Consider the following 18,569-nt stretch of genomic DNA (forward strand, 5'->3'; position numbering starts at 1 on the left):
CGGGAATACTAGACTTAATATGGGTTGCAAATGTTTTATTATAGCCTTAAGAAATTATTTAACATGTTGTGCTATTTAATTTTATTGATGAAATTGTAGTACAGATTGGGATGAATGCAAGTTTATGTGTTTTTGTTTTTTATTACACACTACTGTATTGTTTCCCGCCTATACTAAGGGCTGTTGCTGCAGCCAATCAACTAACGAACCAATACCAGCATGAGCAATTAGTAGCCGGGTCCACCATAGATTTAACATTAATTTGCTAATGAAGTGTGTATGCGTTTTTAATTTCCTCGATGTTATTTGGTTTATCATGTATACATATTAATTAAGTAATTTTCTTATTATTGGTTTTGGGATACGTATGTGTCCATATTATTGTTATACATAGTTTACATAAGTGTCTTGCTAATAAGGTTGACTAATCCTCGTAACTAGTTCACTTACGTGTCATGGTACTAGGTTATCCGGGAATGAGAATCGCTCGGGACACATGAAAGGGTTGGCTTAGACGATGAGTTTGCTTAGGTGTCATGGTACTAGGTTATCCGGGAATACGAATCGATCGGGACACATGAAAGGGTTGGCTTAGACGATCAAGTTTACTTAGGTGTCAGTGTACTAGGTTATCCGGGAATGAGAATTGTTTTGGACACATGAAAGGGTTGGCTTAGACGATCGAGTTTACTTAGGTGTCATTGTACTAGGTTATCCGGGAATGAAAATTGTTTTGGACACATGAAAGGCTTGGCTAATCCTCGTAACTAGTTTCCTTAAGTGTCATGGTACTAGGTTATACGGGAATAAGAATTGTTCGGGTCACATGAAGTGTTGGCTTAGACGATCGAGTTCACTTAGGTGTCATGGTACTAGGTTATCCGGGAATGAGAATTGTTTTGGACACATGAAAGGGTTGGCTTAGACGATCAAGTTCACTTAGGTGTCATGGTACTAGGTTATCCGGGAATGAGAATTGTTTTTGGACACATGAAAGGGTTGGCTTAGAGGATGAGTTTACTTAGGTGTCATGGTAGTAGGTTATCCGGGAATGAGAATTGTTCGGGACACATGAAAGGATTGGCTTAGACGATCGAGTTTACTTAGGTGTAAATGTACTAAGTTATCCGGGAATGAGAATTGTTTGGACACATGAAAAGGTTGGCTTTGATAGAGGGAGCTTACACGTACTTTATTTGTCCATAAAAACACACGAGACACCTAACATACTCGAAAAAATTAGAACAATTAGATCGAAATAACCATCTAATTAATAAATACATTAATACCGAGTTTGGTCGTTAGTGATAGAAATATTTGAAAAGAATGTAACATAAATAACAATTTAATTATTATTAATTTGTAAGGAGGGTGCACAACTAGGATATTATTTATATTTTCCTTTTATTTTCATCAAAAGTTAATTTTACTAACACCCTTATCCTTGTACTCCTTCTTTATTCTATTACCAATTACAAACAATTCAAAACCCGTCATGTAAGCATAACGATGGCAAATTTCACTAAACTCAAGACCGGACTCAAAACACATTCCTGGACAAGGGGTGGTAGGCGTAGTTGAATTCACAATAGTTCCTTCTCCGACGACGGGTTCAACATTAAGGTCTATACTAACCATTGTACTCTGGAATAACAAATGAAATTAAACAAGTTAATTATTAATACAAATTTAAATAAATCATACAATGCTTTTATACATATAAATAGGTATGTCCATTTTACCATATTTATTCATATAATCAAATAATTAATTCATATACTAGCATATAATTTCATTTTTAATTTCACATATACAATTAATTTAATAAGAAAAGTTAACATACATAAATTACTCACGAAAATAAATGATCACACACATAAGGTACATAGGTTTCTCCGTCATCATAAACTAACAACATTGGTTACTCCGCTTGATAAATTGATGGTTTATAGATTATACGACAATGATAAAATCTCAATAAGTTAATTCGGATTCACTAAGAAAAATAAAATAAAACGACAACAAATTATTAAGTAACTAAGTTACACGATTAATTAGTAAGTGCTTTGCATTACATTAGAAGTAGAAATGGAGTTCAAGAGTATTCATTTCTGACAAGAAGCCTGGTAAGTGATAATCTTCTGTGGAAAAATCTCGTAATCAGATAGTTAGAGTTCACCTTCACTTTGGTTTTTTTTTTTTTTTTTTTTAAGGGGAAATTTGGGCGGGCAAATTTTCAGGAGAGTTTTGGGCGGTGAAAGACCCGCTGTGAAGAGGAAAGTGGCGGAAAAACTGAAAACATTTCCCCCCTAAAGTATAACATTTCCCACCTAAATCAAAAAATAGTAATCTGACATGTCTTTCAACCATTGCATTTTAAATACAATCAGCTTAAAACCATTTTATGCTATGTTACTCCGACACTTTGCCCGGCGGTGGGTGTCGGTGTCGACACGACTCGACCCGCGACACGACACTCGACACATGTCCGGGGAGGTGTCGACACCGGTGTCGGAAAAGGATCATAAAATCAAGTGTCGAGTCTTTTTTCTTTAATGTAGATCTGAATTTGCACCCAACATATATTGGGGATTTTGGTCTTGATGAGGCGAATTGGCCGGAAAAAATGGTGGGTACATGCTGTGACCGGTGGTGAGGGTGAGATAACATGTGGTGAGGGTGAGGTCGTGAAGCACGAGGGAGGCAGCTGAACGGCTGAATTAATAAAAAAAAAGGTGGGCCTATGTACTTTAATTAAAACATTAATAGTTGTATAGTTGTCACTGTCACATGGAGCTGTTTTCAAAAATATATTTTATTTAATCTTTTTAGTTTTTGACAGCTTTTACTTTTTGTTTTGTTTTTTTACCCCATTTACCTTCCCTAGATAAAAACTTTCATTTTTCCTAGACCAACACTTTCAGCTGCCCATTAAATACAGTGTACCGTATTATTTTTTTCTTTATTTCTAATGTTTAATTTGAGAAATTTTTTAGTTTATTTGTAGAAAGTGTCGTTTTTTTCCGACACTTTCTATGGTAGACGTGTCTAAAAACCTAGTCAAGACACTCTTTTGACCGTGTCGAAGTGTCTACAAAATTTTTGATCAGAGTGTCAGACACTCCGACACCTTGTCGGACACGACACCGACACTCGTGTCTGAGCAACATAGATTTTATGTGTATGAACTCCCAGAAAATAAATTGGAGTTAGAAGTGCTACTTGTTTTTTAGGTTGCCCACATTTATGTCAAGTACTGCTCATTTTATTAAAAAACAACATTTATATATAAAGTGCTGCACTGCTGCTCATATTATAAAAAGTTGACATCAAGTTGCTTGTGTACAAGCCGCACTTGAAAAATGTAAAGTATTGTCCTTTCAAGTTTTGCTTTGAAAATACAGCACTTGAGGCCTGTTTCAAAGCAGTATGTTGATTATCGACAAGATTATAGAAAAGCTAGACCATGGCTTTGAAATAAAAATATCAAAATGAATAGGTAAATCCAAATCCAATTTTTGCTTTATAAAAGCAAGTTTCCATATCTTAGTATCATAAACTCATGACATATAGGCTTGGATCTTAAACTCTTAAAGCATGATAAGTATAGTCTAATCATATGACAAGGGGTAACTTTTATGAGACGATTTTGAGTTGTCTTAGTACCTGTTTTGATGTTCTATACAATTTAAGTTCTGGGTGGTTGTTGTATTTGCATGTAAATGTTGTTTCTATCCGCAGGTTTGTTTTCGGGAACCTTTTTTTATACTAGTTGTTGGATCGTGCGCACAATCCCCCAAGGTATATAAAATTATTTTTGTAAAAATGTTACTTAAAAGCTAGGAACTTACAACTTGTGGTAAATGCTAGAAATGATATGTTAAAGTTAGATGTTGGATTTACATGTAACAGGAAATAGAAACTATATGCGTTTTAATTGATGGTTCGAAGGTACAATATATAGGAAATTATACCCAAAAAAAACAATACATTTTGTATAGCAATGGAAGGGTAAAACCGTAAATGCTCTATTGTTAAGAATAAGACAAAATAAAACAAAGAAGGAAATGAAGGACATGCACGTAAATGCACTATTGGGTGAATAGTAATCAAAGTATGAAGCTTTATAAGTGTTAGGATTTTGGTTGTCTTTGCTTTGATTGCAAAACTTTTTACGGGATTTTGAGTTGTCTTGGTACCTGTTGTGATGTTGTATACAAGTTTTGTCTTGTTATTGTATTTGCATGTGAAAGTTATTTCTAGCCGCAGGTCTGAAATTCGGGAACTTTTTTTATATTTTGGTGGTCTTTGCTTTGATTGTGAATTTTCTTATTTGGTTCTAATTGCAACAAAAAAAGTTGATCAAGAATACTGAGAAATTGAGAATAAGCCGCATACATAAAAGAAAAACATGCAAAAGAATCACATGGAGAATCCTCAAAATGAGGGGAAAGCTACACAGGGACATTTTTCTTAAGCCAGCCTGCTGATATTGATAGCTGACTTAATCTCAACTTCTCACCCCTTTGTACAACATGCCAGAAACCACAACTTCTCACCCCTTTGTACTAATCCTAGATACACAACAACACAGCCCAGTGGTTCCAAAATAATCAAGTAGATTAGTAAGCAGAGCAGTACGCAGCAGCAACAGTGCAGATCAGAGTGCAGAGCAGTATGCAGCAGCAGTGCAGATCAGTAACATAGACTAAAACCAAGATTTGAATTTCCAACTATCTTACAAAACCAATACACACCTATAGCAGCAAACTGAAAGAAACAGAAATAATTTTCGCCAAGATTCGCCAGGAAGAAAAGTCAAATAAATATACCTCCCAATAGTAGCCAAATCAGGTTTCCCCTCCCAACTAGTGCAATGTGTTCCAATTTTCCAGGGAAAACTCTGTAGACACCTGTGAGCACATTGCACAAACAAAATTGTCACGACAGACTCTCCTACAGAAGAAAACCTAGAGATCAACAGAAGGTTTAAGGTTTTGAAACTAACTTTAAAGATATAATTACAAAGTGTGAAATTACTACTCCCTCCGTATTTATTTAAGAGATACACTTGGCCGGGCACGGGTATTAAGAAAAAGAATTGAATGAAATAAAATAATAAAACAAGTGGGGTTGAATAGATATTTTAATAAGAAAAACAAGTGGGGACCATGTCATTTTAGGGAGTAGGGGGTGGGGGTGGGGGTGGGGTGTAGATATATTATTTAATTAGATGGTGGGGTTGATAAGTTACTAAAAATGGCAAGTGTATCTCTTAAATAAATACGGCCGGAAAAGGCAAGTGTATCCCTTAAATAAATCCAGAGGGAGTACAAGACAAAGATTATCATAGTATACTCAAGCATCTTGACTAACTCTCCGATCCAGAAAATCAGAAATACAAACACCATCTAACACTTCCAATATACTTAATCCTAACTAATAACAGTTCACAAATAATACGAAATACTGAACTTGCTACAGAAAAAATGTACGATTGAAATAACTACTAATAGAATCACAAATTCACAAGAGGGTGTTGTCACTCCCAAATCCATGAATTTCGTCATTGATTTTCAACAAATAATTAGCTCATGAAACAGATTCAATTTATAATTAGCCAAGTTTCTGTAGTAGATGAAATCATGAAGAAAACAGATATTTGGGTAATTAAGTAGCTGAAAATGTAGCCTATTGACATGGGAAGCATGGAAAACAGTACAAGAATAGGAAGCAAACTTGACAAATAGCCCAGACAGGCTTGTAAACATGAACTACATTTCTCCAGCCAGTTGCTGGTTTTTTGGGAGGAAAATAACGAATTGGATCAACCGATCAACTATCAGAAAGAACCAAATCTACTGCACTAACAATATGCAAAATGTAAAACTTACAAACATAGAGCATAAGGTACATAACAAAAGATAAAATCTACATGATGAGACAGGACTTCTTTTACCAAGAAGCAGCCCCCCACTTTTAACACAGAGTTTATCAAGAGCATATAAAATGTCAGAAATCAAACACCAAAGTCTGGTTTACTAGGGATATGTACATTCACTACCGTTTCAAAGAGATGACCTTACTGTGGTAGATAAGATATAAGAAACCAAAGACAACCGTGCTAAAGGATGTTCAACAGTGTAATTACTATCCATACAAAGACATTTGATATGCACAAAACCATTTTCCCTTACGGGGCTGGTAGAATCCAAGCTCAGTAGATCGTCTATACATAAAAGCACAACAAATTCAATAATATTATCAACTGTACCTGCAGTAACTTCTGTTTATGCAGCAACATCCAAAGTGCTGCCAGCTTCCTGTTTTTCAAGACTTCCTCCAACAGAAGCAATTGTTGTTGGTCGCTAGTCAACATAGATGATAATATCATACCTCTGCAATGATTAGGTAGAGAGGTATATTAAACAATTCATATTAAAGATTGAGCATGGAAATGCCAATTAGTTTCAATACACAAAGGATAAACAGGGTAGATGTTCAATCAAGATTAAAAACTACACCACATATCTCCCGAAGTTGAAACACAAGGATATATTTCATTAAAGATAGAGTAACAGGATGTCAATGGCTCAGATTTATTCTAGTTTTGATGGGTTAATAAGTCAGTTCAAATAAAAGACATCACAAAAGTGATAGATCATACCAGGTGATGTTTCCAGATATACTTGGCCATGCTTCGATTGTCTTTCACTAAAACTAGACCAAGAATCTGCAATGAGCTTCAGAAAATAAGACTTCAGAATTCCTCTTATAGGTAACAGAGATAAATATAAGTGCAGAATCATGTATATGACAAGGGGAATCCATGTCAGATTATCTATGCAATCTAGTAATTGAAAATTGTAATTTGAGTTTTGACATGTAAGAATGGAAGGAGAAGCGGTTGTGTTTGATTGAAGGGGAAGTGCTCCACTTGTCACCTGGCTTGATATATAACCACAACACTCACCGGCATTACATATAAACAAAAAAAAAGCCCCAACAAACAGATCCAAATTAGACGCAAAGTTCCTGTCATACCTGATACCTATAACCTATACGTCTCTTAAAGCTCATCCACATCCTAATTCAAAGCCTTAAATTTCAAATTTTTTTCTAGAATAAATGTATAACACATTAAAAAAGCAGAAAATCTAGCACTTCCCAATCACAGTCCAACAAAGTCCAGTAGACCAGATACCAACATGGGGGACAACACCATGATTGATAAAATCTTGATAAAACCTTATTCATCCCCAATGGAAAACTGAAATCGGTAGAAACTTTATGTATAAAGCATAAAACAAAACTTATTACCCCAAAAAACGTAATTATTGGTCAAAATGGAAGGAAGAAGACATACTAACCGCAAATCTTTACCAACATGAAGATTCGAGAATGAGACACCTCATTGTATACAACTGAAAATAATTAAGAGAGGAATCAAACTTCTTGATCACATGTGCGAGAAACCATAGTATAACACTAAAAAGAGAAGTAATGAGAAGCCAAAAGGGATGCTTTTTCAATTATAATTTAAGCATATTACCTGCTTTAGTCAGAACAATGCCATTGTCTATAATCAACAGGGTCTTGTTAACTCCATCAGGAACAAAGGTAATGAACAATCCTGGTTGAGCGTCAAGCTTACTCTTATCCGTCAAAATATCAAACCTAATCTGACCCAATTGACCAATCCCTATAAAAAACGCCAAAATAATTACCAGTTAAATGCATCCAAATAGAGCTAGAAGAAAATTAAAACAGAAACTAAAGAAATAAGACATACAGTACATCAAAAGCACCTCAAAAAATCCAAGAAAAACCAAGCCGGGAGGAGAAAGAAAGTGTAGTGTTGTAGAAACTGCTTCGAGTTTGCTTTAGAAATTTCACAATGACAAGAAATCAGCCATTATCCACAAATCCCTGAAAAATTAGCAGGAAACCTCAAATTGAAGGGATATAAAGAAAACAGAGGTACAATTAACATAAAAATAAAAGAAAAAAGAGAAAGACTCATTTCACAATATCAATTTATTTCTCAGACCCATCTAAAGAAACAAGTAATTATTAATAAAACCTTGTAAAAAGAAATCCGGCAGTTTTTCCTTAAGCTTGCACATGTCTTGCTGCTGCTGCCCCACTTCTGCCAATAATTGCAGAAAAATTGAACAAATGAATAACGTTAGTAAAATTCCTAAAACAATATTCTATTCTTCAACTTTGTCAACAAATTGCAACAGTAAGAATATAAATACAAGAGGAACACCATACCTGATCCCAATCATTAGCCAATGGAGATGAAAGGAGTAAGAAGATTCTCGCCATCTGACATAAGGCTGTCAATCCCTCGATCAATCTCAGTGGCATTTGCAGTGTTAACTGACTCATCCTCGTCTGTGAGTGGAGTCTCCAATTGTTGCACTTTCTCTAGTCTCCATAATACATCTCCCATAGAAGGCCTATGAATACTCCTCTCAGCCACACACGCCCCTGCAATATTCCAATATTCTTGTAGACAATCTGAGTTTATTGTTCCTTGTAGTTGTGGATCAATAATTTGCTCAAGCGGCTTATCCTTCTGCAAACATTGAGCCCATTCAACTAAATTCACTGGATTTTCTGGATCTGTGTTATCAATGGCAGGTCGTGCACAGACAACCTCAAACAACACTACTCCAAACGAGTAGATATCTGACTTATGAGTCAACTTCCTTTTAAAGAAGTATTCAGGGTCGAGGTATCCGAAACTGCCCTTAACTTCAACACTAACATCAGGCTGATTAGGCCCAGGCACAATTGTGCAAAGCCCGAAGTCCGCAATTCTGGCATTCAGGTTCTTATCAAGCAGTATATTTCCAGACTTGACATCTCCATGAACCACTCCGTTTTCAACTTCTGTACGACCTGTACCAGTATGGAGGTAATGAAGTCCCTTTGCTACTCCAATACAAATCTCAAGTCTTTGCAACCAGCTAAGGCATGATTTCTTTTCTTTTCCATAGAGATGACTCTTAAGGGTCCCATTCTCCATATAGTCATACACCAAAATCATCTCAAGGCCTTCATCACAATACCCAACCAGATAGACTAGGTGTTTATGTCGGAATTGTGAGAGCAATTTTATTTCAGTGAAAAACTCGTATTGGCCTTGAGAATTATCTCGACTTCCCCTTTTGACAGCAACATCTGTGTTGTCTAACACACCCTTATATACCGTCCCAAAACCTCCTTTTCCGATGACCCTGCTCTTATCAAAATGGTTCGTAGCATGTAGAATGGTTGCTAAAGTGATGCGAGTTGCCGAGTTTGAAGCTAGTACAGTGAGATTAGTCTCTGGAGTGAGAGAATATGGAGAGTGAGACTTCTTTCTCCTATGAAAGAGAAAGCCAATTCCAACAAACACAAACAGAATGACAGACCCAACAGTTACCCCCACTATCATCCTTATCTTATTCTTCGAACCAGAACCAGATTGTGAGGAAGGGGGAACAAGTGAGGAAGCCGTAGTCGCAGCAAGGATTTTGTAGTTGTTCAACTTCATTATTTCCAACCCATTTAAAATACCATCACGTTGAGCCTCATATGCTATAGGTGGTCCAATTTGTACAACGAGTTGATTGGTGTCCATTGCAGTAGGGGTAACAAAATCCAAGAAAACTGGGGTACCCAAACGCCCCTTACTCAAAACCTCTAGGTCTAAGCTTTCTTTAACTGTGTATGAATTAACATAAATGTTGAAAGACAGCTCACCTAAATCCTCACTAACAATGTCACAGAAGTGAAACCTAATAAGATATTGAAACCCTAGACTGATATCAAAACTCCATGTGATATTAAAACTTTCTCTAGGATTATCAATATGTCTGCAACTACCATAAACTGCTAATGGTGCGTCGTCTTTTGTTGCGACACCAACACTCTTGGCATAGCTTACAACCTTCCTATTCTGGACAACCCCGGTGAAATTCTTGTTTTCTAAGTAGTTGTCGTCCTGAATCCATGTACGCCACAAAGGATCATTGTTATAGCTCACAAGTGGGCCTCCCATATTTATGCGGAACAAAGTTTCAAAAGCTCTATAGGTAAGTCCTATGTTGTCGTCTTGAACAGGAGGAACTGATATGGCGTCATTTTGGATCAGCACATCAGGAACCAACACTACTTCGAATGCGTTAAGAAATGCCATGGAATTATCAGCTGGTTCTAAAAATATATTAAGATTGCTTGAAGTGACATTTAGTGAGAACTCTCTCACAACGGGATATTGTGGAGGGGTAAAGTCCCTAAGAACCAAAAAACGGCCGATGGAAACCCAAAATTTTGATTTTCTTAAATCAAAACTTTTATTAGTGAATGGAAAAAAATGTAACCTGATGAAATATCTTCCTACTCGGCCAATTGGAAGCTTATACGTTGTTTTTCCATTGAAAATTCGTGCTGTCTTATACAACAACGAACTGTTGTTATTAACAGAACAATTCGAAAGAACCTGATTTGAGGTTGTCAGATACTTAGATGAGTATTTATCCGCCATGAACAAGCGATCCCCAATTATTGTATTTGATTGTGATCCACAATCAATAAAAATATTACCCCCATAAGCCTTGAAAGAAATGCAAATCAGTAACAAAATCCAGTAGAACAAGCTATATTTATAGGCCATTTTTTAAATTCTCCTGCAGACGTAACCCCATTATTTGTAATTAGAACAAAGAAATATAAACAATCTAAAATTTTATGCAAACCGAAAATGAATAATGGATAAATATAAACCAAGATAGAGGAAGTTGGATTTGAACATAAAATCATGAAGTATTATTTAAAATTAAAGTTAAGAATGTACGTGATATTGAAATGGAGCCGATTCAACATGAAATTGAGTTAATACTGAATGTAGAAATGAACTATTAAACATGAAATAGTTAAGATGGAGACTCCTTACCAAAGATAGAATAAATTTCCAAAATCTACAGTAACATGGATTAAGCTTGACACTGCTTCACACCCAAAAAGAGGCGAGCGATGTCTGAGTTACCCAAGCTTTTTCGTTTCCACTTGATTATTGCAGAAATGGGGCTTAGTGACTGATGGTGTAGAAGCCTTGATTAACTTTACAACCATTGCCTGGGTGAACTAAAGTCGAAACTCGAAAAGCAGGAAGAAGCTAAGAGGATTGTTAACGCCATTGTGTTCTCTGTTCTTACTTTGGAACACCGAACCAGAAAAGGTGAAGAGAGAGATAGAGAAAGAACGAAAGAATGAACTAATGAATGAGACTGGTTTCACCAAAAAAAAAAGTGAATGAGACTGGCACGTGGGACGCAGGTTGGTAATTCTAGCTGTTTTAGTTTTTTTTTTTTAAAGTATTTTTTTTTTGGCAGCAATATTCATACAGGCATACAGAAAACAGAGAAACACATTAGTACCTATCCTTCCTACACCCTATAGCTATGTTTTTTACTCTCTTAGTTACTCCCTCCGTCCCGGAATACTTGACCTGTTTTTCTTATCGGGCCGTCCCTTAATACTTGACCTGTTTCTAAAAATGGAAATATTCTAACAATATTATATTATTTCTCACTCCACCCCTATTAACCCACCTACCCCCTACTCCATACAAAAACTAATTAAAAATTCAACCCCTACTCTCCCCCAACCCCACCTCTTAACCCACCTCCCACTAACTACATTAAAATAATACCCCACTATCAACTACTACCTATTAAATTAAATAAGTCAATTCAAGTCCCTTAAACTCTGTGCCGGTCAAACCGGGTCGAGTATTCCGGGATGGAGGGAGTATCTTTTTTTTTTTTTACAAGAGAGGATTTATATATATCAACCAAAACCATTTACAACCTAATCAGTACCAAGTACTGAAACACCAGCAAGGCTCAAACAAAGTCCCAAACAGACCCCAAAAAACTAATTACAAGCTAGCAAACCAATGAGCTTCACTAGTGCTAATCTTCTTTCCTATGAGTTTACTAACTCTATTTTTTACACAAAACTGAATGTGTTGTACAGTGTGTTTGACAGTAGGGACAGACCCTTCCCAAACAGAAGAGTTCCTAGCTTTCCAGATGGAGTAAACCACCCCAGCAATCACTACATAAGTGACTTTCCTTTTGAAACCAGAAGTGCAGTATCTTCTGATCAACTGGAAGAGGGAGATAAGGGGGGACCTGTAGGTTCTAAAACCTAGCCAGTGCATAATGGCAGTGCAGCAATCAATACTATACTTGCACTCAAAGAATAAGTGAGCTCCAGTCTTTGGGTGTGAGCCACACAAGCCACACAGATTATCAGTACCAATGCCTAAGGGGAACAACCTTTCTTTGGTTTTCAATCTGTCTTGTAAAGCAAGCCAGCAAATGATTCTGTGCTTTGGCAAAGAAAACCTGTTCCAGACAAACATGTTCCATATGATCTTGTCCCTAGAACCTCTCATCAACTTGTAGTTGTCCTTAATGCAGTATTTCACAGAAGTGAGCCAAGAAGAAGAACCAGTGAGCTCAGTACAAGCTTGTTTAGCTCTGTAGATGTACTTGACAGCCCAACTAGCTGCCATGGAGGGAATGTACATCTGCCAGGATTTGCTTTTTATATAGATAGAGTGGACCCATTTGACCCATAAGTTGTCCTGTTTTTGCTCAATTGCCCAAGCTAGCTTCCCAACTGCAGCTTGGTTCCAAATGGCAAGATTTCTGAAACCAAGACCACCTTGTTCTTTTGGGAAACACAAAGTCTCCCATGCAACAGGGCCAGGCCTGTTGTCATCATACACCCCATGCCATAAGAATGCTCTGCAGACAGCATTGATCTTTTTCACTACAGGTTTAGGGAGGATGAAGATCTGCCCCCAATAGATACAGATGCTCATCAACACTGAATTAACCAATTGCATTCTGCCAGCAAAAGATAGATTTCTTGTGCTCCAGATTTTTATTCTTGTAACCATTTTATCTACAAGCTGATCACATTCACCTGCTTGTAATTTCCTTGTGCTGATGGGGACCCCCAAGTACCTGAATGGTAATTCCCCAAATGTAAACCCAGTGATATTTCTGATGGTATGTTTGACAGCATCAGACACACCACTACAATACACAGATGACTTGGAAGGGTTCACTTGCAGGCCAGTTGTTGCAGAAAACAGGTTGAACCCCTCCATCATAAGCTGAATAGAATTAGGATCTCCCCTGCAGAACATTAATAGGTCATCAGCAAAGCAAAGGTGGTTGAGCTTGAGTGTTCTGCATCTGGTGTGAAATCTGAAATCAGGGTGTTCACCAACAGTTTTCATACACCTTGAAAAATACTCCATACACAGTGTGAATAAGAGAGTAGACAGGGGATCTCCTTGTCTCAATCCTCTCTTTGGCTGGATGAGGCCAGTGGGAGAGCCATTGATGAGGATAGAGTATCTGGTGGTGGAAAGACAGGTCATGACTAGCTGCACAAAGAACACAGGAAACCCTAGTTCTAGCATAGCCTCCTCAATGAAGCTCCATTCAACTGTATCATAAGCTTTCCTTAAATCTAGCTTCATTAGGCAGCAAGGTTGAGTGTGAGTGTGGTTGTACATCTTGACAATATCTTGACAAATGAGGACATTGTGTAGAATAGATCTCCCAGAAACAAAAGCCCCTTGATTATGGGAGATGATATCTGGCAAGATTTTGTTCAGTTGATTGCACATAAGCTTAGAAATGCACTTGTAGATTACTGTAAAGCAAGCTATGGGTCTGAAATCACTCACTGTGGCTGGAACAGGCACCTTGGGAACCAAAGTAATTGCTGTGACATTTATCTCTTTCAGTAACTTCCCAGTTCTGAAGAAATCAGTAATGGCATTTTACAAGTCATCCTTAATAATTGCCCAGGTAGATTTGAAGAAGTGACTATTGTAGCCATCAAGACCAGGAGCATTGTGGATAGGGATATCATTCAACACTCTTTTCACATCCTCCATAGAAAACTGGCAAGAAAGCAACTGCTTGTGGTTCTCAGTTAATCTAGCACCTCTATTCATGATACAGGATTTGACAGCAGTTCTATTCTCCAAATTGGTACAGAAAAACTCACTATAAAAATCATGAAAAGCCAAATTCACTCCCTGAGGGGATTGGATCCACTCACCAGACTGAGAATGAATGGAATGGATACTGTTTTGTTTTCTTCTGTGCTTGATGCTCTGGTGGAAAAGTCTAGAGTTCTCATCACCAAATTCCAACCAGTCTATCTTGGCTCTCTGTTGGATGAATGAAGTGTAGGTGGTGTGAGCTTTGAGATAAGCTGCAGCAGCTTCTTTCTCCAAAGTGGCCAAGCTTGTGTTGCTAGGATCTGCATGCATTTTGGATTGAACTTCCAGGAGGATGCTATGCATTTTGATATCTTCAGCTTCAACATCATTGAAACCTTGCTTGTTAAGAGCTTTGAGGTCAGTTTTGAGCCATTCAAGCTTCTGTGTAAGTCTGAACATGGGACATCCATGAACACTCTTTTGCCAATTATGATCTACAATACTGATGAACTGATCAGAAGTAGTCCACATATTGTAAAATCTAAAAGGCCTCTTAACATGAACAGATGGAAAACTGCAAAGGACCATGGGGCAATGATCAAAATCTTCCTCTGGGAGGAAATTAGCTTCTGCATCAGGAAACATATCACCCCATTGAGTGTTTGCCAACACTCTATCAATCCTAGAAAAAACTCTAGAATTCCCCTCCTGCTTATTGGTCCAAGTATAATGTCTACCAGTGGTTTTGATTGTGTCCAAATGGCAAGAAGTCATACAATTCCTCATTGGTTGGATATCACTCAATCTAACAGGGCCACCAATTCTGTCATCAACATCCATGAGAGCATTAAAATCTCCCATAATTACCCAAGGTGAGTGACAGTGAAGACCAATGTCACACAAATGATCCCATAGCTTAGTTCTTTCAGCCTTATCATTCATCCCATAGATGAAAGTCACACAGAATTTGAGGCAAGTACTGAGGGAGGTCAGTTCACAATGAACACTCTGGTTGGTCATGGCTAGAATATTGAGGTGAAAAGAGGATGGGTCCCAACCAATCACAATCCTGCTAGAAGTACAGCAACTCAAGTTGGTGGTAAAATTCCACCCAGGGCACAGATTCAGATAAAGGTCACCCAATTTTGGAGCCTTTAGCTTGGTTTCCAGAAGGCTGAATAGCTTAATGTGGTGAAGATTGAGCATCCTCTTCACCTTTAGCTGTTTATCATATCTATTCAACCCCATGATGTTCCAACAGAGAATATTATCCATTTGACTCAGGGGTAGTCAACCCCTGGTCAAATCCCACAAGATCATCCACCACAGTGTCTGTCTCCCTTGCATCAGTGGCACTCAGCACATGAAAACTGTTTCTAGTGGCAACAGGCTTGAGCTGGCTACATTGTTGCTTGCTGAACCTGTTAACTAGTTCAAAACCTTCTTGGTCTGGACCTGCAGCAACAACATTAATTGGTGTCACAGGTTTTGGAGCTTGTTTGGCTTTCTGCACCCACACCTTTCTTGTTCTCACAGGTGGGTGAGTAGCTTTCAGTATCCCACAGTTAGTGCTATCATGTCCCATTTTCTTGCAGGAGGAGCATTGAATAGGGAGCCAATCATATTCCACTATCTGCTCAATCAGCAGACCCTTCTCATTCACAAACTGAATTGTCTTTGGACATGGCTGATCAAGACTCACTTCCACCAAAACTTTGGCAAACATGAGTTTGTCCCTGTTAAGAGTGGCTGTATCAACCTTGATAGCTTTTCCCACCAATCCAGCAATCTTAAAGAGACTTTTCTCACCCCAATATTTCACATCAAGTCTAGGCAACTTGATCCATATTGGCACTTGTTTGACAGTTTCTTTAGTATAGCATTCATCAGGGGTCCAAGGTTTGAAAATGAGGGGTTTAGAATCAAAAAATTGAGGTCCTCCTTGTAAGATTTTCTGGCAATTTTCTATAGTGGTGAAGTGAACCAAAAACAATCCTCTCCCCATCATAGAAATCTTATCCACCCCCATTTTGCCCCAGATTCTGTGTATATATCCTTCCATAACATACTGTGGTGGGTTTGCCCCTAATACATAGCAGACCACAGCAGAGTTCCAGTATGTAATTTCATCCTCAATGTCTTCCAATTCAATGTGAACCATATTAGGGGAAGCATTCAAAGTATTCACAACAAAATTGGGGGAAATCGTATCATTATTCACAGTTTTTGCAGGTATAGTTGTATGATCATCTCGAGTTACTGTTTTATTGCCCGATTTAAAGTGGCCACACACATTTGTCCCATTTCTTAAACCATTGAGCCAAGCATTAAAACTATCACGAACCTGAGATCTTTGTTGCAATACACGCAGAGAAGATTTAGGTGTAAGCAATTCGGGTTCCAAATTGCCAAGAATTTCTCGAATTTCTTCTGGGTTTTCTTCTGGGTATTCATCATTTGTCTCAGAGTTCATGTCCTCCTCCATTAAAGGAGACGATTCTTTCATTGAAGCAGCTCGAGTGTTAGGACGAGCCATCACAGGTTGAGTCATCTTCTTCTTCCCTGAGTTGGACGAGCGAGTTTGCTTTCGAGGTCTACCCATGGCGTCGAAAGAGTTCCCTCTTCGAACCTCTCAACAAACTTTTTTTTAGTTATCTCTTTTTTACATTTTTCTATTATACAATTGTCCATATCATTCGAAATTCTAATAATGTCACCACAAATTGTAACCAGATCCATTCTACATGCAGGATAATTCTTTAACGCTTTGATAGCATCCATAGAGCTCGTACAAATCTTCATGCTCCGAATTAGCAACTGTGTCGCCCTTTGCATTCCATAGAGCATAGCCTTGATTTCTGCCTGTTGTCCGTCTGAAGCGTTCACCTTTAGTCCATCTTCATCAATCAATCTATTGTCCATCATAACACACCATCCTATTGCAGCATCCCCCCATTTCTTGTTCCTACCTTTTTTCCAAGTTCCTGCAACAATAAGATTAGCATGATTCACGTTATTGTTACCTTTGAGAGCATGCACCAAGACTCCTTCTTCTTGTCTTCGAATCTTGCTTCCCTCCCTATATTTTAGCTCAACAGCCTCCTCTGCTTGCTTTATATGTTTCACAACAAGGTGCATGACTGTTCTGGGATTGGCTTCAACATTTCTGAACACTACTTCATTCCTATGTATCCATATTGACCATAGAATTGCGATAAATGCTCTGACTCGCGGACTATTACGACCATCTTCAGTCCAAAAGAAATGCATGAAGTTTTTTATCCACTCAGAGATTCCAATATGCTGGTTCACACGAGCATTTATCCCCAAAGGAGATCCCTTCCAAACATGGCTAGAAATTGGGCAGTCTCTAAATAAATGTTTATCATTTTCTTGCGACTTCTTACAAAGGACACAACCGTCTTCCACCATCATACCTCTTTTGCGTAGCCTACTTCTGGTTGCAATGGCTTCATTTAGTAACCTCCATGTAAAAATTCTCCATTTTGGGATCAACTCACTCTTCCATAATCTTTTCCAGAATTTGTCCTTATTATCAAGAGGAGTTTGAAGATTCTTCTCCATTATCAGCTGATTATATATAGATTTGACTGTGGGTTGCCCCGTTCTGTTTGCCATCCAACATATTTGATCTTCCTTATCTTCATCAGATATATGCATACACAGAATTTCCCTAGTTGTATTTGAAGAAAAAGTTGCCCATATAAGCTGGTGGTTCCACCTTCTTTCCTGTGAGTGGAAAAGATCTTTAACTTTAACAATGTCTCTGTTATTTTCAGCTTCATTATTTTCAAACGAGACCTTCTTTGATGGGAGCCACAATCCATTTCTAATATCCACATTGCCTCTATATATAACTCTTCCTACATTATTACTAATCTCCTGTATGCTTTTACATAAACCCTTGTATCCCCATGATGCATTGTTAAAAATGTCTTTATTCAAGGCTGCTTCAACAGGAGACTTCTTATATGCAGCTTTCATGACCCTTGCCAGCAAAATTGAAGGATCGTTATGAATTCTAAATGCTTGCTTGGCTAGTAAGGCTTTATTATATGTATCAATATTCCTCAACCCAACTCCTCCTAAACCCTTAGGCATCTCCAACTTACACCTCTTTGTCCAACAGATGCCCTTATTATTGGTTGAACCCTTCCACCAGAATCTCATTAAAGTTGAATTAATCTGATCAGTAATTTTCTTTGGCACGTAGAACACTGATAGAAGATTTGTAGACAGAGCTGCTAAGATGGCATTGATAAACACTAATCTACCTGCCTGAGATAAACTCAAATGCTTCTATGATAGAGTTTTCCTGTGCACTTTATCCACAATAGATTGAAATGACTTTGAGGATCTGCCATCTATTTCTACATCACAACCAAGATATCTTCCCAATTTTTCTGAGCAGGGAGTTCCAAGGATTTTTTTTAGTTCTTGCTTTACCAAATCAGGAGTGTTAGGACTGAAGATAACACTGGACTTGTCAAAGTTTATAGCTTCCCCCGAAATTTTG

The 18,569-nt window shown here is 37.8% G+C and overlaps 3 protein-coding genes across 8 annotated transcripts; all 3 read right to left on the reverse strand.

Annotated features, from left to right (window-relative positions):
• Positions 1-1,329: 1,329 nt before the first annotated feature.
• On the reverse strand, positions 1,330-11,278 carry LOC110784725 (probable receptor-like protein kinase At5g59700). 6 transcript variants are annotated; one of them, XM_056832938.1, is made up of 10 exons: positions 10,949-11,278; positions 8,278-10,682; positions 8,084-8,146; positions 7,809-7,929; positions 7,553-7,702; positions 7,371-7,424; positions 6,668-6,733; positions 6,275-6,398; positions 4,833-4,913; positions 1,330-1,644 (listed from the first exon to the last, which is right to left on the reverse strand). In XM_056832938.1, the coding sequence occupies exon 2, from the start codon at positions 10,667-10,669 to the stop codon at positions 8,291-8,293; it is 2,379 nt and encodes a 792-aa protein (XP_056688916.1). In that variant the 5' UTR covers positions 10,670-10,682; positions 10,949-11,278; the 3' UTR covers positions 1,330-1,644; positions 4,833-4,913; positions 6,275-6,398; positions 6,668-6,733; positions 7,371-7,424; positions 7,553-7,702; positions 7,809-7,929; positions 8,084-8,146; positions 8,278-8,290. The 6 variants fall into 6 exon arrangements, with proteins under 6 accessions (XP_056688916.1, XP_021844870.2, XP_056688914.1 ...); XM_021989178.2 differs by having other exon boundaries at positions 8,084-8,149; positions 10,949-11,277; XM_056832936.1 differs by having other exon boundaries at positions 6,668-6,743; positions 8,084-8,149; positions 10,949-11,277.
• Positions 11,279-13,864: 2,586 nt separating this feature from the next.
• Positions 13,865-15,280, reverse strand: LOC110784684 (uncharacterized). The gene has a single exon (XM_021989139.2). It carries the CDS (start codon positions 15,278-15,280, stop codon positions 13,865-13,867), a length of 1,416 nt encoding a protein of 471 aa, XP_021844831.2.
• Positions 15,281-16,579: 1,299 nt separating this feature from the next.
• On the reverse strand, positions 16,580-18,223 carry LOC110784683 (uncharacterized). The gene has a single exon (XM_021989138.2). The coding sequence runs from the start codon at positions 18,221-18,223 to the stop codon at positions 16,580-16,582; it is 1,644 nt and encodes a 547-aa protein (XP_021844830.2).
• Between the last annotated feature and the right edge of the window lie 346 nt (positions 18,224-18,569).

The sequence above is a fragment of the Spinacia oleracea genome, chromosome 6 (genome assembly GCF_020520425.1).
Source record: "Spinacia oleracea cultivar Varoflay chromosome 6, BTI_SOV_V1, whole genome shotgun sequence".
NCBI lineage: Eukaryota > Viridiplantae > Streptophyta > Magnoliopsida > Caryophyllales > Amaranthaceae > Spinacia > Spinacia oleracea.